At 36.3% G+C, this 26,824-nt stretch overlaps 2 protein-coding genes across 5 annotated transcripts in view; both read left to right on the forward strand.

The window, feature by feature from the left end:
- Positions 1-3,420, forward strand: part of LOC111584067 (complement C3-like) — a 29,421-nt gene extending 26,001 nt beyond the window's left edge. The window contains exons 39-43 of the mRNA XM_023293320.3: positions 736-825; positions 1,432-1,524; positions 1,601-1,684; positions 2,011-2,173; positions 3,244-3,420. Of these exons, the coding sequence (XP_023149088.2) occupies positions 736-825; positions 1,432-1,524; positions 1,601-1,684; positions 2,011-2,173; positions 3,244-3,388 (575 nt within the window). The 3' untranslated portion in view covers positions 3,389-3,420. The remainder of the gene's footprint in view (positions 1-735; positions 826-1,431; positions 1,525-1,600; positions 1,685-2,010; positions 2,174-3,243) is intronic.
- Positions 3,421-3,570: 150 nt separating this feature from the next.
- LOC111577931 (complement C3-like) lies at positions 3,571-26,665 on the forward strand. Of its 4 annotated transcripts, none has more exons than XM_055009835.1 (43): positions 3,571-5,351; positions 6,242-6,440; positions 6,563-6,725; positions 7,809-7,903; positions 8,283-8,371; positions 9,290-9,381; positions 9,496-9,583; positions 9,742-9,844; positions 9,977-10,097; positions 11,288-11,403; positions 11,583-11,729; positions 12,005-12,104; positions 12,188-12,282; positions 13,394-13,585; positions 13,696-13,851; positions 14,238-14,367; positions 15,194-15,262; positions 16,114-16,311; positions 16,397-16,511; positions 16,583-16,671; positions 16,832-16,971; positions 17,196-17,408; positions 17,673-17,736; positions 18,014-18,103; positions 18,201-18,401; positions 18,594-18,669; positions 18,800-18,959; positions 19,141-19,236; positions 19,470-19,620; positions 19,824-19,909; positions 21,109-21,186; positions 21,278-21,433; positions 21,508-21,570; positions 21,737-21,818; positions 21,955-22,003; positions 22,805-22,895; positions 22,999-23,088; positions 23,164-23,281; positions 23,411-23,500; positions 24,972-25,064; positions 25,163-25,246; positions 26,073-26,217; positions 26,314-26,665. In XM_055009835.1, exons 1-43 carry the CDS (start codon positions 5,200-5,202, stop codon positions 26,453-26,455), a joined length of 5,067 nt encoding a protein of 1,688 aa, XP_054865810.1. In that variant the 5' UTR covers positions 3,571-5,199; the 3' UTR covers positions 26,456-26,665. The 4 variants fall into 4 exon arrangements, with proteins under 4 accessions (XP_054865810.1, XP_054865812.1, XP_054865811.1 ...); XM_055009837.1 differs by having other exon boundaries at positions 16,114-16,275; XM_055009836.1 differs by having other exon boundaries at positions 9,299-9,381.
- Positions 26,666-26,824: the final 159 nt, after the last annotated feature.

Below are 26,824 nucleotides of genomic sequence, written 5' to 3' on the forward strand. Positions count from 1 at the left end.
TGCAATACCTACTCAGGATATATATTATTTTCATATTTTTATACAGAGTACTTTTGATAATGTGTATATATCTAATTCTTCTAATGTATATTTTTATATTTTTGTTAAACAAAGCTGAATTTGAAAAACGCACAAAGAATTCCATTGTACCTGTATTGACTTGTGCCTGTGAAAATGGTAATAATTTATATTCTATTCTATACAATACATTTAAAATATTCAAGGTATATTTCCTGATGAGCTATGGCTTGCAGAACTACATTTGGATAGACTGCCTTTTCAATCAAAGGCTGTCCCATCTGGAACACATTACCAAATGAAATTAATAGGATAGCAGATTTACAAACTTTTACAGCAAAAGTTAAGTATTGGCTGAAAGAAAAACAAGAATGTACCCACCTATGACATCTAAATGGTTCGACTGACTGTGGATTGTGTCATTGTGTGTGTGTGTGTGCGTGGGTGGGTGGGGGTTATAGGTTTTTAATGTTGTCTGTGCTGCTTTTATTTGTGTTGTTGATCCTTTGACTACTTTTACTTAAAAGCCCAACCAGGGACGAGAGTTGCAAATTAGCTCAATGCTACACACTCTATATGTAATGCATCAGTTCTATGTGTTCTATGATAATTGCATGGTTCCTGATCAAATAAATGAATAAATAAAATAATAAATGGCCTTCTCATCAGTCATTCCATACTATTCCTCAACCAGTTTCCTTTTTCTTTTTGTTGCAGAGAAACATTGTGTGAAGTTCTACCACCCTGAGAGGAGACAGGGGGAGTTACTGAAGCTCTGCACAGCTAAAGAGTGCACATGTGCTGAAGGTAAACAAAATTACTATTACATTACAAACGTGTTACCTTTGGAACTCAGACTAAACAAAAAAAACAATATTCCAAGGTGCAAACCATATATCGATTAAGGGTTTGGATATCGTAAAAAAAATAAGCATTTCCTCTCATTTTTGTAACAGTAAGAGTAGTTTTCAAAATCTGTCCCCATTTACACAAGTAATTTATATTTTTAATATTGTGCTTTGGCACATTTCCACTTTCAATACACATTAAAATCAGAGATTATTGGGAAAACATCATGTCAACCTGTGTGAGAGGAGCCAAATCATCAGCTGTGATTTTAGGGTCGGCAAAGATCCATTTTGTTTGGGTTGAGTGGAACCATTTAACAAAATTGTTGTTTCTGTAAGCAAGGCTGCATGAATTACAGATGAGGAACAGGTGCACCGATAATGCGAAATGATGATTTTTAATAATACAGTGTCCAATCTGTGAGTATTGCCACAGTGAATCCTTAACACAGAACACAGCATAAATAAGGGTTATATAACAACCTTTCCATACATGTATGCATGTAGCAAATAAAGCTGCATTTTTATTTGAGGCATTCACGTTTTGACCATTATGTACTTCCAGAGAACTGCAGCATGCAGAAAAAGGAACACGTCAGCAACGACGAGCGCTCTGCAAAGGCTTGTGAGATCACAGATGCTGGGAAAATAGATTTTGGTAAGAGCGAGTGACTGAGTGACTGAGCAACTGAGCAAGTAAGTGAACTAACTACCTGCAACCTGTCTCCCCTCAGTTTACAAAGCAAAAGTGGAAAGCTTTAAAGACGCTTTGTCCACTGACATTTACACTGTGCGTGTGCTGGAAGTCGTCAAGGAAGGTGGGTACAAATCTCTTATTTTCTTTATGATCTTGTTTCCTCTAGTGTTTCTAGGTAGACAGGAGGATTCTTAGCATTTTATATCCTACTGAGAAACAATTTCTTTCTAGGAATGTAGTGCTATTATAAATAAGTTACAGTATATAGTATTGCTCCTCAACTGGAGGTTGTTGGGTATTTATGTCATTTGAGCCTCCTGACCTTTAATTTTTTATGCTTTTCATTAGGATTAAAAATAGCTATCTGATATAAAACAATTTCAGATTATCTTCTTAGCCAGACAGTAATCCTGTATTCTCTTATCCTACCTTATCTTTGACTTGCAGGGACCACTGATGTGGGTCCACAAAATCAACTGCGCACATTTCTCAGTTATCAGCACTGCAGAGAGGCTCTGGATCTGAAACAAAACAAAACCTACCTAATCATGGGCACATCCAAAGATATTCACACCGCGAGCACTGCAGGACCAGATGGCCAGCAGCTCTCGTGAGTTTGGTTTTGCAGTTTCCCTGCTTTCTATTACTGTATATAATGTAGTTCCCTACATTTACCTGATGTGCTTCTGACTCATAAGACCAGTGCAAAGTAGACGGTCTTGCATGCTGTATAGACTGTACTTTATGGATGATGTACTGTAGGTACAGCAGAAAGATGGATGAGTGAAGAAGAATATAGATAAAACTATGTGTAATTAAATAAATACACTTTTTTGCTTTTTTTCAAATTGGATGCTGCAAACCTATTGGTCAGATGATGACAGAAAATTATCTAACTGGTGGAAGGTTTCATATATAAAGTAGATGCTAACCCACTAAACCCCAAAAACCCACTTGCAGGTTTGAAAGGCATGTCAAAATTGCCAAAATAATAGCATTTATCATAGCTAGAAAAAAACACAGAAAGAATCATACAATTTTCAGTTTTTTGGCAGTCCTTGAACTAGTCATTTGTAATGTCCTGTTTCATATGGAAACATTAACCAAATCAGGATGTTTCATCGTCACATTATTCTGTAAAGAAATAAAATAAAATAATATACTTGCTGTTCATATTGCAATGAAAAATGAGCCTACAGTGAGTGAAAATGTGACAGGAGCAAAAGCGCCCAGGAACTGCTTAGATTTTAGAGGGTTAAGAACCACGTCAAATCATCTGCAATAATTACACGAATCATTGTTGGTGATGCTGAACTAAATGCATCTTTTGAGAGAATCAACATAGTCTGCAGCGACTTTGCACCATAAGTAATTGTAGTCTAAACATGTCTACTCTCAGCACAATTTTTGTTGACCAAATTTTAAAAAAAACAATCAAAAAAGAACACTAAGAACTGACTTATGTATGTGCTAGACAGCAAACCAACAGTCAAGAAGAAGAAAATATCTCATTGTTTTGAACTGGTCATAGATCATGCAGAATAGTTCAGTGAGGCATTAAGGCATTTTTACCTATAATACTTCAGAATTTTAAAAAATAAATAAAAAAATTCCAACATGATATAGACTGTAGAATACCTCAATGAAGACCCAATGTATTTTTCACTTTGCTCTGTTCAGATTCCAGTATGTGCTTGGTGAGAGAACCTGGATCGAGTACTGGCCAACTGTTGCAGAGTGCCAGACCGACGAATACCGGGCCACCTGTTTGGGTATAGAGGAGCTGGTCTTGCAGTACACAATCTTTGGATGTGAGCAGAAGTGAAGCTGCAGAAAATAAAATGCTCTCCCCTTAAATTGCCTTTATTTTGCATTTATTTTTCCTATTATGTAAATCACTGGTTACATACTGAGATGAGATGCAGAAGCCATAACATTAAAATGTAGCTTTCTTGGTCATTTATTTACTCTCCGTGTCTTATAAAGAGTTGCTAAATGAGAGAAAACATTTTCTTTTTATCTTGTTGACTAGCCCATACAGTGTTTTTTATATGCTAGAAGACACATCATGAGTTAAATAGACAGTCAAGTGTCATGGTTGAGCATTTTCACTAATTTTCACTAGTGCGCTAATGACAAAAACCCAGATTCAGACTTATGGGGTTTAATGCGGGACAAACTTGAGGAACCAATCCTGTCATCCAGGTGGAGAGAGAGGTGGCAACTTCATCGTTGTGCACATTCTAGAGGAAGAAACTTCTAAATGTGTAATTTTGATACACAGAGATGCATTTTTAGCTGTTTAATCAATGACTTGAGAGCAACTTTAAACCCATTGGTCCTGCATCCAGACAGATTAAATCAGCAACCAAATGGAAGAAACCTGAACCTCCTGAGGTGAGGATTGGGATAAACAAGGTCGGATTGGACCTTCTTTGTAAATCTGGCTTCACACAGTTGGGAGAGGATGTTCAGATTACTTCCTGCAATTTTGCCGCACAATCGAACAGTTCCCTCCACCCAAACGAGCAAATAAAAGAAAGTTCAAACAGATTCTGAAAAACAAAAGTGGTGTCAAGATTAAAATCTTGCTGATAACTTTTAACTTTATATTTAACATTTGTTTTTGGTGTTGCTTATATGGTATTGCCTATTTTGTAGTCATACACAGGGTTACACTTCCCTTTATGATGTAAATAAATGGAAGTTTCCATCTTTTATTGCATTTCAATCATCATCAATATATTTTGGCTACTTTTGATGAACTTTACAAAAAAAGAGATTCTTTCATGTTAAAGGGAAACTGGTTTCTACAAAGTATTGTCCGGTAATTGAAAATAAAAATGTAAAATAACTGACTATAAGTATTTACCCCCTTCAAGTCAGTATTTAGTAGATGTACCTTTGGGTGCAATTACAGCTTTGAGCCTTGTAGATAGGTCTTACTCAGCTTTGCACATGACACAGCAATTTTACTCCATTCTTCTTTGCTGAACTGCTCAACCTCTGTCAGGTTGCAGAGGGATTGTAAGCAAACAGCCCTTTTCAAGTCCAGCCAAAAAATCCTACTTGGACTCCTACTTGGCCACTCCAGGATCACCTTGTTGTGTAGCGTTGACTTCATGGTTTGGATCATTTTCCTGAGGGCAAACACATTTTCTCCTACGTTGCAGTTCCCTTGCAGCCTGTATCAGATATTCCTCCAGGATTTCCCTTTACTTTGGTGCATTCATTTCACCCTCTACCTTTATTAGCCTTCCAGGACCTGCTGCAGGGAAGCATCAAGCCCACAACATGATGCTGCCTCTACCATGCTTCACAGTGGGGATGGTGTGTTTGTGATGATGTGCAGTATTTGATGTTGCCAAACGTAGCATTTAGTAGTCAAAAAGCTCAGTTTTGGCCTCATCAGATTTTCTTACAGTTGACTCAGGAGTCTGTCACATACCTTCTGGCAAACTCAATATGAGGTTTTTCTTTTCAATTGTAGTTTTCTCCTTGTGACTCTTTCGTAAGGCAAAAAACTTTGAAGGGGGCGTAAATATCTTTTACAGGCACATGATCTGGTTTGTCAGCCACTCCTATCAGATAATAAATAAGACTGTGAGACTGTAGGGAGGAGAAGTAAGAGTGCAGATGGAGGGAGGTAGGTGCATAAAAGAAGTGCTGCAGAGCAGTACAGTAACAGCAAATATGGGATCAGGAAGGAGGATGTGCGACACTCAGCTTTGGCTTTTGGCCCTGCTGACCTTTTTCTCTGTGATTTCTCTGACTGATGGGTCACCAATGTAAGTAACCTTACCTTGAAATAGGAAGAATGAGAAAGAATTTTCTGCATGTTTAATGTCACTAATCCTGTTTTCTGATGTGTTTATTTGTTTTACCCAGTACCTACTGCACGGTCTGCACCCCTCACTATCAGTGGATCATGTCACGACTCAAGCAAAGACATGCAAAAAATTGGGCAAAAAAGACACAAACAAGCAAAACAAACTTTGTGTTAAAATGTGAAAATTGTTAGATACTGTTTAGTTGGCTGAAGAGAAAGTACTGTCTGCAAGTCAGAAAGTAATGAGGAGTGGAATACAAAACCACATTTCAGTGCATGCAGACATATAGACAGAAGTGCACTTTTCCCCCGAATTTCTTATAGAGGCAGTAATGCACAGATTTTTACACCTAAGACAAAAAGTCTTCCTGCATGATATACCAAACATGTGCTTAAAGTGTTGACGATGTTCTACAGCACCTAAGAAAATCTAATAAAAGTCATATCAAGACGTGAGATTACTTGCATTTGTGATTAACTTTAGAGTTACTCATTAAGCTTCAGTTTAAATCAGTTCCATTTCCAGTTTATTGACAAGCTGCAGTTTTGTTTGCATAAATCCAGGTACCATTGCCGGTAAGCTGACCTAAATGTTGTCTGGAGGTCACACATTGATTCTGTGTGCCAGTCACAGTAAACAATGTCGGGAATAATGATGAAATGTTACATTAATGGATAACTCAATGTGTGCTAAGGTCATTCTGAAGCAGAAAAAAGACAGTTCTTATGGTAAATCAGATGATCCAAAACTTTTACAGATTCAAACACCTGTTAGGGAAAACTATAGGTAAATCTGTATACTGTATACCAGCAGTGTGGTTCTTTCATTCTCTCTCCACTGCTCTGTAGGAAAGTGATGTCGGCCCCCAACTTGTTGCGGGTGGGAACACCAGAAAATATCTTTGTGGAGTGTCAAGACTGCACCAATGAGAATGATTTCATGGTTGATATCAACGTAATGAATTATCCAACCAAATCCAAACGGCTGGTGACCACGTCTGTGAACCTCACCAGTACAAACAAATATCAGGGCTTTGGACAAATTATGGTATATAGACGTACTGTGACTTGATTTCATTGCCAAAATCAAATTATCAGACTGGTCGACTTTAAATATATGCCTCATCCTCTTCCTTACACACTGATAGTGTCTCTTCATATCGGTTTCAGATCCCCCCTGCAGACTTCAAAAGGGATCCAAACATGAGGCAGTATGTTTACCTGCAAGCTCACTTCCCTGATGTAAAACTGGAGAAAGTCGTCCTAGTGACCTTCCATTCTGGCTATATCTTCATCCAGACAGATAAGATCCTCTACACACCCAGCAGCAAAGGTGAGTTCAGTAATAGCTCACTGATGAGGAACAGAACATATACACTTGTCTTTTGGGCTTGTTGCTCAAAAGAGGAAAAATCAACCACTAGAATGCTAGGCTTCACTCTGGTACAGTTTATAAAGAGGAGTGCATTCCACCAACCATTATATCTACTACATACTAGTGCGTCTTAAACACTTAGAATATTAAGAATAAATTGATTAATTTCCATAAGTCATTAAAATTATAATATATTCTAGACTCATTAAACATTTTTCTGTTTTAATTTGAATTATTATGGCCTGCAGCTCAAACAATTAAAAAAACAGATCTCAAAGTATTTTATATACCGGTATGTCAATTATTATATATTATAATTTCTGCATCATAAATCTTTTCTTGATTGACCCTTTCTTGATTGGAAATGTTTCATTTGAGATAGTGGATATAGTGGATGATTTGCACGAGCTATGAGCCATAATCATCACAATTAAAACAAAAAATAGCATGTCATGAATATGGAATGTATTAAAGTTTTCTTTTTTGAATTAAATTACATCAGAATAATGACATTTTTAATATATTCTAACTATTTGAGCTGTACTTTGGTTGGGCTTGCATTTTAGATTTCTTCTAGTTATTGTTATAAGGAGTAACCAAAAAATATAATAATCAGATAATATCTAATATCTGATTATTGTCTTTATTACATGTATATTTGTTTATATTGTTGTTAATATTGTTGTTATTATTTTCATATTTATTAATATTGTTATTGTCATTATTATTATTATTATTATTATTATTATTATTATGAACAATATGGTCTTTAAAAAAAAAGATTTCCACATATGTGCTTTCTGCTGTAATATTGTTTCTGTGTGTATTCTCCTTTTTTTGCTTTTTGTTCAGATCACTTTGTAAACTTATTATTATTATTATTATTATTATTATTATTATTATTATTATTATTATTATTATTATTATTATTATTATTAATAATAATAATAATAATAATAATAATAATAATAATAAACTGCTAAACATGTTAAATGAACCCTCTAATAGATCAGATATATATTTGAGTGATCTCTGTTTCAGTTCATTTCAGAGTATTTGGACTGACACCTCGCTTGGAGCCTGTGGAGAAGAATGATGAGACCCGACCTGATGCTTTTATTAACATTGAATTTGTGGTATTGAATTTTATTTTGAAAAAGACTTGAATGTGATAGAAGTAAACAACCTGTGCAGATAATTTCTTTTCCTCTGTCTCCCCCATATCTGAGATTCGATATTACTTTGAGTTTGCCAATAGCTCTGTGAGGTTAAACCTGTCACTCCTCATCCAGAAAGCTTGATATGCACAATGAAATGCAATATGAATCCCACCTCTCAGTGTAAAGATAAAATGTAAACGACAACAACAAAGCTAAGAAAAGGCAACAAGTGTAAAACAACAGCCTGATCAGACTAGCAGATGTAGAGAAAAGGTTTTGTTAAAGATGCACTATAAAATTAACAATTTATTTTCTACAGTAGCGACGTTAACTGTTGAACTGTTTCTTATTTTAGACCCCTGAAGGCATCATTTTATCGCGCGATCCAGTCTTTCTGAAGTCAGGGATTTACTCCGGAGATTTCCAACTTGGTGAAATTGTCAGGTGAATATTGTACTTAATTTTAGTACCTTATGGCTTTAGAAATAAATGTATCCTACCTATAAAACTAATAAGAATTACCTTAAAATTACTGTGAATTATGTGGGAATAAACCTTTGCGTAAAGAGCTACACTACCATTCAAAAGTTTGGACACACTTCATTCAGTCATTTATATTTATTTCTGCTATTTTCTACACTGTCAATTAATACTGAAAATTAACACTTTTTTGGTTACAACATAATTCCATATGTATTCTTTTATAGTTTCGATGTCTTCAGTATTAATCTATTAGTATGAAATAATTAAATCAAAACCACTGAATGAGAAAGTGTGTCCCAACTTTTGACTGGTGGTGTGCCTATTTAATTACAGGTGGTTATTGCCACTTTCTAAAAATGTCCATGTAAAAAAAAAAAAAAAAATTAAAAAATAAATAAAAATGTCCATGCAATTTGAGAAAAAAATATTTTTTGAAATGTATAAATATTGCAGTACATTTTCAAAAAAGAAAAGGAGAAAAATAAATGACACTTGGCATTGTTGGGTTATTCATTTATAGCTACTGTCAAGTTGTACAGACTTTTTTTGTGATTTCTTTGTTTTTAAACAAAATGCTGCAAAATATTTTGAATTATTTTCTGTAAAATTAAGATTTTTTTTCATTTTACAGAAAATATTCCTTCTCTTTTAGTATAAAAACAGCTTTTTAGTGTCCATCTATGCACACACCTGCAGTACATCGTTCTGCACAGTGAAGCACAAAGAGCCAAATGCATTCAGCTGGACTAACAGCAGCACATAATTGGAGCAGATGGGGGCTTTAAACAACAACGTAAAATAAAGACTGAAATATGGGCCACTGATACTTAATACACTAATCTAAATGTACGTGTGTGTGTGTTTGTCTGTGCGTTTGAGCATTCGTAGCATTGGACTGTGGAAAGTGGTGGCGAGGTTCCACACCAAACCACAGACAAACTTCTCTGCAGAATTTGAGGTCAAAGACTACGGTGAGTTTGTTGAGACGCCGTCTAATTTGTAATCTATAAACCTTTAAAACTTTAAATATATACCTTTACTCACTTCTTACCTGCTGCTGGACAAAAATGTGTTAAATGTTTCAGTGTTGCCCAGTTTTGAGGTCAAACTGATGCATCAAAGTCCTTTCTTCTACGTGTCCAGTCCAGAGCTCACCGTCAATATCAAAGCTACGTATGTGAAGAGTTTTTTGGTTTGGAGACTGACTTTGATTGGTGGATTGATGGGGCTTGTGTAAAGTTTGTTGTTGTTGTTATTTTTAATCTTAGCTATTTTGTCTGCTCTGTTTCCCCTTATTGAGGAACAAATTCACCACATTCTTATTGTTTCAGGTATCTGTTTGGTGAGGAGGTGGACGGATCAGCCTACGGTGTCTTTGGGGTCAAGCATCAGGGTCAAAAGAGGAGTTTTCCCAGTTCGCTTCAGAGAGTGCTGGTACATATTCACACTTTTTCTCCATCGCTGTCAGCGTAATAGTTGATTAGACACTGCAAAATCTGCATGTGTATTTCGTAAAATGCCTGCCAGTTTTACTTGAAGATCCATTTTTGTATTTTGGCACATTAGATTGAGAACGGAGAAGGAAAGGTGACACTGAAGAAAGAGCACATCACACAGATCTTCGAAAACATCCTGGATCTGGTGGGCAGCTCCATATATGTAGCTGTTAGTGTGCTGACAGGCAGCGGTAAGAAAGAGAGAATATGTGTCTGTCTGAGAACACATTAAAAAGTAGAATAAATTACATTTAATTTTAGTATTCCTCCACATGACTTAACACACTTGCTTGTATTTCTGTCTTCAGGCATTTCATTTTATCATATAAGAATGTTAACAACGTAAAAATCTATTTTTTCCACAGTAGAAATGGATTTTTACTGAGGAGAATCTTTAAGTATACTATTCCATTTTGACATAGTTTTAACATCGATATGATTGAAAAATAACAGTTTTGTCAAATCACCTTTCAAGCTATGATATTTGCATATTTAAAAGTTATTAAACAATTATTTCTGCTCCACTAAATATGTACTATTAAGTATATAGTGTAAAAATATTTACCTTTAGTGCACAACTTAAATACACTTGTATTATTATGCTTTTTTTTTTTTGAAAGGTGCCAATGCATAATATTTAGAACTAGAATAAAATATAGAATAGAAATAGTTTATTGATCCCCAGGGGGAAATTCTGTTGTTACAGTGGCAAGCAGAAAGAGTAAAGTGACTCCACCACAATACAAATAAATGAGAAAAAAGAAAAATATACTAAGATACAAAATGCACATTAAAAGGGCAAAATATACTATGATTAAAAATGTGCTGAACTGAAAAAATCACCACAAACTGTCAGATGCAACAATAAAAATACATATAAATTAGGGTTTAGTATTATTATCATATTATTTTTATAAATAATTATTATTTTTACAATGTATTGATCAGTTACATTGATATGTTTATGGGCTGGACACGATATTGGAAACACTTCTACATTCTATTTTATCATAACTTAATTTATAGCTTACATTGTATGTATAAATATATTGGTCAGTTTCATTGTACTTTGTAAATGTCTAAACCAATGAAAGTATACATCTACATAATAAGTACACATTATTTGTATTATATGTGGTGCATTTAGGAACAAACTAACCTACAATTAAAGCCATACCGATTAATAGCAAGTGCTTGATATTTTAAGTGTAACTAGTGTACTAAAATCAGCATAGTGAAACACAGATTTAAAACATTTTGGTTTTGAAATTTTGAGTGAATAGTTGCATGTCTCCATTGTTTTGTTTAGTTTTTTTTTTTTTAAATCATACAGGTTCATATTATGTGGAGCTGATGCAATGTTCTGTAATTACTGGCACAGGTAGTGAAATGGCAGAGGCAGAGTTGCAAAATATCCAAATTGTCACATCCCCTTACACCGTCCACTTCAAGAAAACGCCTAGATATTTCAAACCAGGATTGTCCTTTGATGTTGTGGTAATGTATATTCCATACGTTTGCACACATACATGTAAAATTATGGTGACAATCCTTTAATCACACATATCTTTGTTTTTGAAATTCAAAGTTAAAAACAATAATCCTCTAATCAAAAATGCACACAACAAGAAGTTTTAGATCGCTTTTATTTAATAAAGATGTTTTCTGACTGACAGATTGGAGTTATGAATCCTGATGACACTCCGGCAAGAGGTGTTCTAGTGGTGGTCGAGCCTGGGGAGGTGGAGGGCATCACTGGAGCCAACGGCATGGCGAGGCTTACCGTCAATACAGTGGAAAATAGTCAAGCACTGGTTATCACAGTAAGTCATGAGACTGGGTAGAATTGTTTACAATTATTTATATTTTGTGTTAAACCCTTAACAGTTAGTGGAGCTTATCTGGTAACATTGGAGTCTCCATGTCTGACACAATTATATGCACGTAAAACAATGTCAAGAATGTCACTTCACTTTGCATCATATAAAGCCAAGTTAGCAACTTTCAGGTTGCGTTTATTCATAGCTGATGTAGACTGCAGGCAATAACTCCTAATGTGCATTGCTTAATGTAACTTTAGGCTTACTTGTACTCATAGGTAAAGACCAAAGACCCTCGTATTTCACCTGAAAGGCAAGCATCAGCCAACATGACGGCTCTCCCATACAGCTCCAACAGCAACAACTATATCCACATAGGTACAAAGTGAAATGATATCTGAGCACTAGTACTGTCAAATAACACTTCTTTTAAAAGTTTTCTAATTGATATGTTTCCGTAGGCATTGATGCAACTGAAGTCAGTCCAGGAGAAAACCTGAAAATGAACCTCAACTTCAACAAGCAGAGCAATGAACAAACTGACATCACGTACCTGGTGAGATGTTTTTTGAACCCCTGTGTCCATGCTTGAGTATGTAGGTTGCTTCTTGCAGCCTGTGTAGAACAGTGTTGAGGACAAAATTGTTACTCCCAATATGTGAATCTGATTCTTTTTCAAACAATTACCAAATGCTGTTTGATAGAGTTGCAAACTTTTACCACCGCATCTGTGAACACATTAGTATTTTCTAGGAAGCTTACATTATTTGTCTTTCCACACGGAATCTAAAACTCACTAAAATTAAGGAATACCAAGATCAATTTTTTTTTAAAAGCCCAGCTCATTCTTCTTTAGCAGATAAGGTATAATGGCATCGACACCGGTCTTCAGTTCACCCCACAGATTTCCTATGGGAGACAAGTCAGGGCTTTGTGCAGACTAGTCAATAATGTTCACTTTGGCATTCTCAAGGTAGTTTTTCACCACAAGTGATGGATGCTTTAGGTCAGAAGCTTAGACAGTTTTGCTGTTGACTGCTCAACGTTATCTTCCAAAAATCTTCCTATAGTCTTGTTTTTTCATGATTCATTCCACCGTGATGAGATTTCTCCATTCCAGATGCACTGAAGAATCCCCACAGCGTGATACTGCCACCACCATGCTCACTGTGGAGATGGTGTTCTGTGGGTTATACCTTTCTCCCTTCTTCTCATGACATAGGCAACATTTCTGTTACCAAAGAGCTGTAGTTTTGCTTCATCTGACCAAATTAGATGCATGCTTCAGTCTGTCTGTATAATGGCAAGGTGTCCACATACTTTTGTCCATATGGCGTATGTTGTAGTACTGTGTGGAAGATAATCGTCTGTCTTAACTTTATTTCACAGTCCTTGAGTATTACTAAGCTAAAGCATGTCATGGCTTAATGAAAACGTCACTTTGTAAAACACCCCCCCCCCACCCCACCCCTTTTTTTTTTTACCCTTGTAATTTTTGGTTTGTGTGAAATAATTCTGTTACTATGTGCAAATAAAAATAACTTGTGTTTTTGAAAGACTAGCATTTGGGAAATGTTTGCAAAAGAAATTAATTTTCATTGGTAGACTAATCATTTGGTCCTCAACTATACATGCACATTGGATAAAGTTTAATTCTCCATGTTTAGATCCTGAGCAGAGGTCAGCTGGTGAGTTATGGCCGTTACAAGGCAAGAGGTCAACTTCTGATCTCCGTGATGGTCACCATTTCCAAAGAAATGCTGCCATCGTTTCGCATCATTGCCTACTACCATCCAAGTGACACTGAAGTGGTATCGGACTCTGTCTGGGTGGACGTAAAAGAATCCTGCATGGGTTTGGTGAGACATATCATACTGATGTATCAGAGTTCAACTGGGCAAACTAAACATCCACACCAAGTAATTTTCATCCAGCTGGTTTAACAACTGCAAATTCCTTTATCCTTTAGCTGAAACTGGAACCATCAAAACCTGCTGCATCCTACATGCCTCGCAAAATGTTTCAACTAAAAGTCACAGGAGATCCTGAAGCCATCGTGGGACTGGTGGCAGTTGACAAAGGCGTCTACACTCTAAACAACAAGCATCGCCTCACTCAAAAAAAGGCAATGTCTTTTTTCTTCCTTTACCTGTAACAATATTTGAAAGGGGTTTCAAGCTCACATATTGTCATTTTCATGTATATCTAAAGTAAATATCATTACTTCTTCCGGGACTTTATATTCAGGTTAAATTTGTCCTGCAGAAGAAGCAGATTCCCTGCATGTCTTACATGGTAAATGTGCTGCGTTCATGTAATGCTTTCATCCAAGCCATTTTGGGAATTTCACCTCTTATTCAACAGTGCACACATGTTCAAATAGCAGTGGACCTCCAATGCGAGGCACTGGTGTTTTGCCAGAGAATAACACATGGTGGAGTCCAGTATTAGTCTGAGTAAAACTAATATTTATCTGTCTGTATTTCTGTGTGTATGACATCCATGCTGCAGATCTGGGCCATGGTAGACAAGTCCGACACCGGCTGCACACCAGGTGGTGGAAAGGACAGCATGAGCGTTTTCAGTGATGCCGGGCTGCTGTTCGAGACTAACTTGGGTTCTGGGACTCCCTACAGACAAGGTGACATTACATGATTCTCTCATTCTTTTTCCTCTTTTGCCAAATGCTCCAATGCTATGGAGATAGAAAAACCAAAGGTGGGTAGAAAGTTAGAACCTGAGTTGAGCTGAGACAAGGGTAGAATGGGGTAATCAAAATTAAGTCTATTAAACAAGCAAACACTTCCATAAACATAGCACTGTTGAACCGTTGATGCTGTCCCATGAAATATCTGAAATTAGATGTCAATAGGCAACTGCCCTGTAAAAAAAAAAAAATCCGTAAGAAAACAGTGAAATTCTGTCAGCAAAGGTACCAAAAAAATACATATAGCAGTGGAATACTGTAACATTCAAAGACTGTAAGAACTAAGAAATAATGGCAAATATCTGTAAAATAATACAATTTTCTGCCAATTTAAATACAGCAAAACGGTGTCATTTTATGGTCACACTTTGTAAAAGAAAAAGTTTCTATTTATAATGCTGATTTTTAATGAGGACATTATTTACTCTACTACTATTTCTGTGGTTTTACTATATATTGTCTGTAATTTAGCAAAACAGGAAAAATCTGTAAAGTACAAGTGAACAAAAACATTTACCATTTTTTCATCCTTAATGCACAAAATTTGTCATTAAAATAATGGCAAATATCTGTGAGATGATTACATTTTTTGCTAATTTAAATACAAAAATGTGCGTAATTTTATGGTTGTTTGTAGTGTCGTGCAGTTACATTTTATTATTGAATATTTTTGCATTGTGTTTCTATGTACAACCATCCAAATGGCATCACATCTACAGTTCTTGTTCGCATAAATATCTAGTTTGTGTTTCATTTTCAGAACTGAATTGTCCAGCCCCCAGCAGGAAGAAACGAGATGCAGCTTTGATGAATATCACAACCAGCTTATGTGAGAACCACCGCTTTCAACCAACAAACAGCCTCATTCAGTCATCGTCTGTCACATGTATAGATAAACATAAGAGGGAAAATCTGTAAAATAGTTTAAAAATATTTACCAAACTTTAGTCCTTAATATGCATACTTCTAATTTAAATAATGGCAAAATATCCGTAAAATGACTATATATTTTGCTGATTTAAATACAGTAAAAATGGCGTAATTTTACATTCAAACTTTGGAGGAACTTGCATTTTTTTAAGTTACATTGAAAAACTGTTAAAAAACTATTAATTTTTACAGCCTATGCTTTTTGAAGTATTTCAAAAGTCTCGGTTGCAGTTTTTGCATGATAAATGTTTAATGTTGGCACTCAAAAATGGACATTATTCACTGCATCCTGGGCTTTAACCCACCTAAAACGATTATGATTGGTTAAAAGAAATGCAAAAAAGCCAGACTTTTTCCCTGCTGTAGCAGAATGATAATGAGGTGCAGCCAAACCATTCTCAGGCGCTATGGAGAAAGGTGTGGCTATGCAAAACTAATTTTCACAGTACTTGTCTTTTCCATGATGTATTTTTGGGTAAGTAAAATGAAACTTGTTTCATTTAATGTGTGAAACACAGGCCCTGTTGTTAACTGTTAGTTGACATGCTGACAGTTACCTCTTGCACACTGTTGTACATTGCATGTACAAGGGACAGTGTCAGAACTTTTTGATCAGCCTTCGTATATGCAGAATATGTAACCTTCTGTAATAATTGGATAGGATGCGGGTAATCAGGCTCTTTTATCAACGCAATCCAGCAATACTGCTTCTCATCTCTGTCTCTCCTGCACAACTTGCTTTCTTTCCAGTGAGTCAGTATGATGAAGAACTGCAACGTGATTGTTGTTTGGATGGTATGAGGGAAACCCCTGTTTCATACTCCTGCGAGAGGCGCAGTGAGTATATCTTGGATGGTGCAGCCTGCGCCATGGCCTTTCTGAACTGCTGCAGGGAGATGGAACGCATCCGAGGTGAGAAGAGGGAGGGAAGTCTCCAACTGGCTCGCAGTAAGACCTGGGAACAAGGCCTGGGAGGTGGTTATTATACTGGCTATCAATCAATCAAAATGCTAACATTTTATTAAACCTTTAGGTGAGGAGGATGACACCAGTTACATGGACAGTAGCAACATTGTTTCTCGCACAAACTTCCCTGAAAGTTGGCTGTGGTCAGATATCAAACTGCCTGCTTGCCATCAACCCAACTGGTGAGTCAGATGAGACCTGTACACATTCAACTACACTGATCGCTTAAAGTGTTAACACGTATTTGTTTCAGTGTGTCCACAATATTTGAGAAAACTGTTCCTTTGCAAGACTCCATCACAACCTGGCAGTTCACTGGCATCAGTTTGTCAAGAAGTTACGGTGAGAATTTAGCGACCAAAATCTGTGTTGTGTTTGATTTTTGCATCCAGCTTTTAAACCAAACCTACAGTGCATCAAACTGTCTCTCTATTTCGTATGAATTTACGTCCCCCACCAAGGTACCTCCTTTTTCCTTTGCTATGTTTTATGCTTTTTAAAGGTATCTGTGTGGCTGATCCATTGGAGATAATTGTCCGGAAGGACTTCTTTGTTGAGCTCAAACTGCCCTTCGCTGCTGTCCGTGGAGAGCAACTGGAGATTAAGGCAGTCATCCACAACTACAGCCCCAATCTTCTTACTGTAAGTATGGGTCACTCATGCAAGCAAACACAATCACATTTTTGCGAATCTATCCAGTGAATTACCTAAATAATGTAAAAATCTGGAACTGGAACTTAGACGATTATTATTATTATTATTATTATTATTATTATTATTATTATTATTATTATTATTATTATTATTATTATTATTATTAGGGTAAATAATGAAATCCCTTTCTCCACCTTTATCTTGTTTATAAGGTGCGTGTGGAGCTAAAGGAGGAGGCGGATTTGTGCAGTGCAGCTTCTAGACGTGGAAAATATGAGGAGGAAGTTGAAGTTGAGGCTGGAAGTGCACGAGCTGTACCTTTTGTCATTATTCCCACAAAGGAGGGAAAACACAAAATTGATGTCAAAGCAGCTATTCGAGACTCAAATATCAGTGATGGAATCATGAAGATGCTGCGAGTGGTGGTAAGAGAGACGCACTATCTCATCTCTTTATTTCTTATGTCTTGTGTAAGGCATAAGAAATGGAAACAAGGGCCATTGAACGTGACAGACTTCACATAGCACCTTTAACTGAACTGAGAAGTGAACTGATGTGAACTGACACCTGTAATAAAATGAAAACAAAATCCCATCATGGCATTTCTAAAGATTTCTACTCCTAAAATGATTGAACACTAGTTTAAAGAATTTTGATTTCAGACGTTTGTCCTCGCTTTTGTTTTCCAGCCTGAAGGCATACTGATAAAAACTCCTCAGATTATAACTTTGGACCCTGCAACTAAAGGTCTAGGTGAGTTGACTTGTTAAGCAGCTGTAGCAAGAAAAAAACACAACAAACTAAGTTGAAAAATAGTGAAAGAACTACCTTTTTTCTATGATGTTTTCTGGTCAGAAAGAGAACTTTCTAATGTACCCTCTAAAATTAACTGTGTCAGTTTTAATCATTTAATGTATTATTATTTCCCATCAAACGTATGTAAATAATGGTCTTGGTAATTTAAAAGTGACCATATCTACAAAATATTTCAAAGTGTTTCCAAAACTAGGCTTTGTTTTTTACATTTTAGATGGTAAACAAGTGGAAATCATCAACAGTAAAATTCCTCAGAGGGATTTTGTACCAAACGCACCGACCAGCACACAGATCACTTTGACAGGTGAGAGTATTATTACCTCTGTGTAACTGTAACTGCTGCATGAGATAGGTGTTCTTCCTTGTTTGCAGTGGTAAATTGACATACTGGTTGTTTGCAGGGAAAAAAGAAAATGTGGTGAAGAACGCTATTACTGGAGAATCAATGGGAGCTCTGATTTACACACCTTCGGGCTGTGGAGAGGAAAACATGATGCACATGACCCACACCGTCATCGCAACCATGTATTTGGACAAAACCAACCAGTGGGAGCCTGTGGGCATTGATAGACGTGGAGAAGCCCTCCAACACATCAGCACTGGTGGGTCACAGCATTTTAGCACAGACACTGGATATTTTGTTTAAAGCCACTATGTGTAAGAAAGGAAGACTTTGGCAGAAGTCGGTAGCAGTACTATACTACCTAATTTAATAGTGCTACTGACATTGGCTTCCACTGGATGAGATTCAGTGCAACAAACAGCAGTCAATGAAAGAGTTTTGTTTTGTTTAGGTTACCAGAACCAACTTGCCTACCGTAAACAGGACGGGTCTTTTAGTAGAGATCACGACAATGAAAGCAGCACTTGGTGAGACTCCCAAATACGATTAAATTGAATCTGTTTGCACATCTTCTCACGTCTATCCCGACCACATGTTGATTTAATTTTTTATGTACACACAAACTAAGCTACAACACCATCTCCTCTCCTCTGTAAGGCTCACAGCCTACGTTGTAAAGGTGCTAACGATGGCCAGCAGTCTGGTGGCAGTGAAAAGCGAAGTCATCTGCGACGCTGTCAAGTTTCTGATTGTCAACACACAGCAACCTAACGGCGTGTTCAGAGAAGTAGGAGGAATTTACCACAGAGAGATGACTGTACGTGCGCTGATTTCATCAACATCTATCCTTCATTTTGATGCTTAACAAAGGATTGCATCAAATTAAAACACAACACATGCTAGTGGCTGCCATTCTGCATGTATGAACAGATGCTTAATGTGGATGATGGTGATGATAATGATCGTAGTGACGTACTTGTGCATGTGTGCATGTGTAGGGTAATGTCTATGGTACGGATTCAGACGCCTCCATGACGGCCTTCTGCGTCATTGCCATGCAGGAGTCACGCACAACTTGTGCTGCCACTGTTAATGTGAGTGCCTTTCATTGCTTTTATTTCTCCGTCTACTGCCTCCACAGTGCTTAATGAAGTTCATATTGCGCTGGAAGTAAGAAAAAGTCAAAGGCTCTTTTGGTACCAGGGCCGAGTAGATATACTGGCGACCCGTCCATTTTTTCCCCTGCCTCTGCATGTTTAGATACGCTATAGCAGGTCTAATAAACCCTCATCTCTCTGTATGTCATCTGCTTTTACCCTTCATCCAGAGACTTTCAGCCAGCATTGACAAAGCAGCGACCTACCTGCGGAAGCGTCAACACAGTTTAATGAACCCTTATGCTGTTGCCATAACGTCATACGCTCTGGCCAATGAGAACAAACTGAACCATGAGATCCTCTACAAGTATTCTTCTCCAGGTGTCCTCACTTAACGATACAGTTAATAGCACAAACATTGCATTGCAAATCTACATATGATATTATTTGCATATTTTAGCTTATGACAGGTTGGGGTACAAATGCAGATCGCTTACCATTTATGAGGCATCATTTTAGGAAATAATCATGTGAACATCATGGAAGTTTGCTGCCTGTGTAATGTAGCAATGATTTTTTTTCAGATTTTTCCCACTGGCCTACACCTACTGGACGTCAGCACACTCTGGAGGCCACAGCTTATGCTCTCCTGGCTTTGGTGAAGGTCAAGGTGAGCACAGCCTTCTTACTGTATCTGTGTGTCGCAGAGACAAGATCCACCAGCAGAAACTTGCATGAATCAAGCGATTTCTATTGTTCTTAGGCAGTTTAACAGCTTTGAGAAAATTTCAGTTTTCTACACTGTATACAAAAAACCCTAACATTACAGAAAACATCTCTAAAATTTCCCAGTATTTGATGTATTTTCAAAATTGTATAGAAAATTCTGTAAAGTTTTAGACAGTAAATTTAAAAAACAACAGTTATTTCAAGTGCTGCACATATACAAGAATGCCAAATGACTTTTATTTTACTTTATATATCATTCATATTTCCTTTTTTAAACATATAATTTATATTATATAGACAGTATTTTTCTTCTTTCTTAAAGTACATACATTTCAAATTCTTTAATTTATATTTTTAATCATAAAATTCTTAAATAACAGAATTTCCCCTTAGGTATCAATAAAGTAATTCTATTCTATTCTATTCTATTCTATTCTATTCTATTCTATTCTATTCTATTCTATACATTAAAGAATGGCACAATATTGTCATTAAATATTCAGCTTTTTGTAAAAGTTTATGCCAAATTTAAGGTTTTTCCTTGTCATTTTATATAAAATTGTATTGGTTTAATATTTATGTGCACTTTTACATTCAAGCTTTGTAATTCTGCATACTAATTAAACTTTCTTCATTACATCCAACATAATGTATAGACCTTGGGCTTGCACTTTTCCCCTAGATACCATTACTGAAAGTATTTATTTATTGAAATAAAACTCTTTTTTTTGTAAACTCTAGTGTTGGTGTCCACTTTAAGGTGCAGCCCACAATCTGGATCATGACACAGAAAGGCTACTGTTAGTTTTTTCATTCCTCATGGAGGGCTCGGCAGAATTCTGTGTGGATCATTGGTTGATAATTCAGGAAAAATCTGTGAAATAACAATGTCTCACTGCGGAACTTTATATCTACTGATATATTGAAGGTATTTTATCATAATAATTTAGAGAAAATATATAAAATAACAGTGTTTCTCAGCAAACAAACGATAAAAATGTCTGGAAATGTATTGCTTTTGCATTGTTGTTTGTCTGGCAGCCATTGTCGACAGGATTTTTACATTTTTAAATGTTTTTTTTTACAGTGCACAGTCAGCCATGTAAAACAGCAATTTAACCTTTGTCTTCTCAATTAAAGGCCTTTGAAGATGCCAGACCTCTTGTCAGATGGTTCAACCGTCAGATAAGGCAGCGTGGAGGCTACGGATCAACTCAGGTACCTCTTAAAACTCTTATCCTCTCTCTCTGCATTAATGCGATATATTTGTCTGGCTCTCTGGTAGTGTCAAACTCTTATTTCTCCTCAGTCCACCATGGCAGTTTACCAGGCTGTGACTGAGTACTGGTTCAGTGACAAAGAATCCGACTATTTTCTGAATGTGGACATCTTGTTGCCGGGCAGAACAAGGCCTGACAAGTACAACTTTAACTGGGAAAACCACTACGCCACAAGAACATCCAAAGTGAGAACACACTCTGTCACACACAAACTCACCGTGACTCAACATTATTACCATCTCTGTTGCTTTCCCCACAGATTAATGATATAAACCAGGATGTGAAGGTGACTGCAACAGGAAAAGGAGAAGCAACTCTAACAGTAAGTAAAATGTATTTTTGCTCTGAGTTGTATTTGTTATGTGATTAGTTGTGATTTAATGAGCCTTTTGTGAATCACTGGCGAGGCCACAGACATCTTCAGCTGTGTGTGATAAATTTCATTGGTATTGATGCTTATTTGATTATCATGTGTATCTCTGTGACAGATGGTGTCGCTGTATTACGCTCTACCCACAGAAAGGGACAGTGACTGTCAGAAGTTTAACCTGTCAGTGCAGCTCGTTCCAGGTAATCTGATCCCCTATTTGTCTTTAAGCTATAACATTTGTCTGCTTCTTTTTTTTGCTTTTGTGTAGTTTTCTTCTGACTGTCGAGATGTTAATGAAATAAGATTTCATGATCATCTTTTGTTTTATCTTTTCAGAGAAGCTGGAGAAGGATGAGAACATATACAAGCTGAAAATCGAGGTTTTGTAAGTACAACTGAAATAATTATATTAGGTTATCATTTATTGATATGTTAATTATCACTGTATTAGTTTTATGGTTATGCATTTGTGTTTTTATGCTAACTACAATGCTTAACAAACCTGTCACAAAAACAAGAAAACAAAAGTATTTTAGAAATCTGTCAAAAACTTGTTTCAAACTAAAAAAAATTGTGTTGTTATTTATTACTAAATAGTCCTTATTCACGTATATTAACTTCTTTGGAGGAAACTTCTGTGCACTCTGTTTTTAAATTCAATAAATCCCACATCTGGATTCAAGTCTGGACTTTGACTTGGCCTGCCCATCAGTTTCAGTATTCCAGATTCTTTTTTCTTGGCCGAGTAGTCTCTGCACAGCTTTGAAATGTGCTTTTCTTAGACAGTCTATGGTGCTCAACAAATTTATTAGACCATCAACAGTGTAAGGTGTTTGCCGCATGCTGCCCTAGATTAACAGTGTTGCTGATTACCAAAACATTTTTTCATATTTCAGTAATGGTTAATGTGCCAGTATGTGCACATGCTTTAATCAAAATGATATCTTTCATGCTAAAATATAATTATTGTTATCAGTGTTTTGAAAATTAACAATTTTACAATAAAGTAGAAAAAGAGTAAAGCACATTATTATTATTATTATTGTTATTAATAATAATAATAATAATAATAATAATAATAATAATAATAATAATAATAATAATAATAATAATTTATTTATTTATTTTTTACTTGCCAATTCCTTCTCTGTTTATTTCAATTATTTCCTGCCCATTCTGTGTACAGGTATAAGGACAAGAAGCGCGATGCAACCATGACAGTGTTGGATATCGGCTTTCTGACTGGCTTTGTTGTGAACACAAAAGACTTGAACTTAGTAAGACATAAATTTGCTGAAATATGGTTAGCAAAGTCAGGCTCCTCTTTGAATGTTTGGAAACTAATATATAAACATACTGGATGTATGTGTTTGTGTGCAGTTGTCTAAAGGACGAGCCCGCACTATTGCAAAATACAGGATGGACTCGGTCCAGTCAGAAAGAGGCTCGCTCATCATCTACTTGGACAAGGTAAGAGATCAGTGTTCCATCCCCACTCATGCTTTCCTTTCATCATGTACACATTTTCTTTACATCTGCCCACAGGTTTCTCACACACGGCCGGAGGAGATTATTTTTAGGATCCATCAGAAGCTGAAAGTGGGCGTCTTACAACCAGCAGCTGTGTCTGTCTATGAATACACCAGCAGTCAATACAGAAGTGGTGAGTTGCTAAGATATCCAAAGATGTGCTGCCCCTGTCTGCCTCCAACGCATATATACGAGAAAATTTGCCACTTTTAAACTTCCAGTCCTGCAAGCAGCTCAAACCATTTCTATCCCCCATTTGCAGAAGCAAATTGTATGAAATTCTACCATCCAGAGAGGAGAGCTGGAGAACTGCTGCGTCTCTGTAGAAATGATGAATGCACATGTGCTGAAGGTAAACACGATGATGTGTCCTAATCTGTCTATTATGTAGATCAGGGCACTGAGGACAAAACAGCAGTTTGTATGTAATATGTGTGGGTTTACTTCATCTTAAGACTTGTCATTGTCCACTGGGAAAATCAGCTTTTTCTTCAATCTTTTTAAAAAACATGCGAGTGAGTCAATGAATAGAAACATAAGTCCCATCCCGATCATGCAGTAGAATTGCACAAGGCAGAAAATAGAATAGAATAAAGTTAAATGGGAAAACGACTCATTTTACAGGGTGGGATTTTTAATTAAAGCCATTTTAAATTTATCACAGTCTCTTACAGTCACCAACTGGAATTTTAAGAAGTAGAAGACTTTAACTCTACAAAGAGAGAGGAGATCAATCATGTAACACCAATAATAAGAATAAGGATATAAGCCTAAAGTCATGAATTTCATTTTAAAATATAGTTAACTACATACTGTAAAAACTAGGGGAAAACACGCTTTTTCCCTTCCTTTTTGTACCAGATCCATGCACGGTAGATATTTGTTTCAATACATAATCTCAAAGAATGGAATAGTAGTGGTAAAATGAACAGAAACTTTGAAACAACTAGCACCTACATGATCCTGTAAGATCTGGGTCCATATTCCTAAAACTAAATAAAGGGCAGGTCAGTTCTAACTTGTAGATTAAAGTTCTGAAAGTAATTCAGAATGCATTTGATTTAAGAAGAAAATGGCTCTTTGGTCTGAAAGAAGTTAGAGGTTGTCTGGAGGATTCTGAAGTCACTGTTTTGTTGGTCCAAATAAAAATGCATTTGCTGACACATTGACATTGTCATCCAATCACCGTTGGCATATCAAGTAGAAGATGTCATCCATAGCAACCATGCCTTGTCTCTTAACTTAGGACTTGTCAGACACAAATAGGACAAAATGGTAGTGACAAAATGGAAAGCCTTTTATTGTATTCACATTTATATTTTAAGGAAGCTGTAATGGTTAAGATGGTGAACTTGTGGCCTCCAGGTGTTACAGTGTGTTTGTCCAAGAGCAGATCTTGCATAAAATCATTATAAGGCTTCAATTTACAAAGATAGTTTTGGGTGAAAGGCCAAAATTGTTGTCTACAGTTAAACTACATCTTCCAAAGTATTATTCCTCCTTTTTTTCCATTCACTTTCCATACCTGCCCTCTCTTTCCAGCAGCCTCCTGTGTTTTGCAATCTCCATCTTCAGTTCTGTCCTAATGCGACATCTTCTCACCAAGCTCTCTCTTTGGGGATGAATCTGAAGAGTAAAGCCTTAGTTGGAAACTTTTAGCGACATTTAGGAAAACTATTTTCTTTTCAGATTGGATAGCTTGTGAAAACTGCAGTAAAAACTACAGAATAACTCTTTACTATATTTATAAGTGACTCCAGTACAGGTACATTGAGCCATCAACATGTACTCATTTAACTGCATTATGATTTTGCCTTTTCCAGAGAACTGTAGTATGCAGAAGAAGGGCAAAGTCGACAACAGTGAACGCGCAGAAAAGATTTGTGAGACTACAAAGGCCAGCAGAATCGATTTTGGTAAGGGTTTGTGTGTATTTTTGTGTAAGCGAGGAATAGATATTGTAATAAAAGGTGAAAAGACATGAGCTAACATGCTTCAACTTGTCTGTCCGCAGCGTATAAAGTGAGACTGGAGAAGTTTACAGACAGTTTGTCCACTGACATTTACACAGTGCGGGTTCTAGAAGTCATCAAAGAAGGTGGGTTTATTCACAATAAGTCTTTTACTTTATGAAGTATTTTTCCTCCTAGAAATTCTTCAAAGATAAGATACTAAATTCCATGCCCTAAATTTGAAATGACAGGACACTTAACCAATATGTAGAAGTATATTTTAGTAATTTTCCTGAATTTCCCAGAGAGGATGGATAAAGTATCCATCCGTGTCTATCTATCTATAAGCTAACAGCAGCACCTAATAAAATTACAATTAGTACAATACATTTAGTAAAAGTAAGTAAGCTGAAAGAAAACCAGAATAGTGAGAAATATTACTGTTAATGATACTGAAGTAATAAAGTAATATTGTAATGGCATAATATAATGAAATATTGCACATTAAATTTAAGTATTGCACGTTATTGAGACTGATACTGCACATGATATGTTTCCAGATTTGACCGAGATTTTGTCAAAATTCATAGGTCAGATTTTTTTAAACTGTACTTATTGCTCTGAATGTAATATCTTTAAACAGAAAGTACAGTTTTATACCACTGAAATGTTATTTTTGGAGCTCTGGCTATAATTTCACTAAGTTATGGTTGTATTAACCAAAATAATTATTGAGGTATCAGAGTGCTGTTGCATTGCTCAAAACAGAACAGTTTGGCAAACCTGGAGATGGACTTAGAGCATATTTTATTTTCTGACTGCTCATGTTTCTTACCCAATTGGATCTCTGAATAATATAGATAAATAAACAAAGAAACAATACAGTGCTTCTTTATCTGCCCCCAATGATCATATTAGAGTTACAAAGAACACAAAGTATCTTCTTTCTGTTCTACGATATTTTGCCTCCAGGAAGCAATGATGTGGGTCCTCAGGGTAAACTGCGCCCGTTCCTGAGTTATCGACACTGCAGAGCGGCTTTAGATCTCTGGAGAGGAAAAACCTACCTCATCATGGGGACGGCCCAAGATATTTACAAAGACGAACAGAGTCGATCGTAAGTTTATTGTGTTATAACTGCCCTGTTTCCTCTTTCTGTAATATTGTCGGCTTTTCCACATTTTAACTTCTCTGCTTTCCATGTTAAACTCAGGTATCAGTATGTGCTCGGTGAGAGAACCTGGATCGAGTACTGGCCTAGAGAAGCCGAGTGTAAAACCCCAATGTACAATTCTACCTGTTCAGGCATGGAGGAGATGGTGCAGCAGTACACTGTGCAAGGATGTCTACATTAGTACAACTGATGTGAATAAAATGTTCTGTTTGGCTGCCATTCTACAAATTACAGTGTGAAAGTTCAGTGCATATGTTTTGATTAAAACTTACACAAGTTTAGTGAATAAGGCTATCAAGACCTAGAAACAAATGTCAGCTCTGCATTGTTATTTAAAAAAAGCAGAAAAATAAAACAAAGCAGAACAAAGGAAGTAACAGTGTCAAATAAACTGATCTGAACCTGAAATGTTGCCCCCTTTTTTTATTAAGTTCCATCCCAGATTAAGATTTGCTATAATTTGTATTTTCTAGCCGCAGTAATTGATAAAGATGATGATAGAACAAACTATAGTCTGTATATGAAAATGTACCTTTAAAGGCATTTGTGG

This window comes from Amphiprion ocellaris, chromosome 4, assembly GCF_022539595.1.
Source record: "Amphiprion ocellaris isolate individual 3 ecotype Okinawa chromosome 4, ASM2253959v1, whole genome shotgun sequence".
Classification (NCBI taxonomy): domain Eukaryota; kingdom Metazoa; phylum Chordata; class Actinopteri; family Pomacentridae; genus Amphiprion; species Amphiprion ocellaris.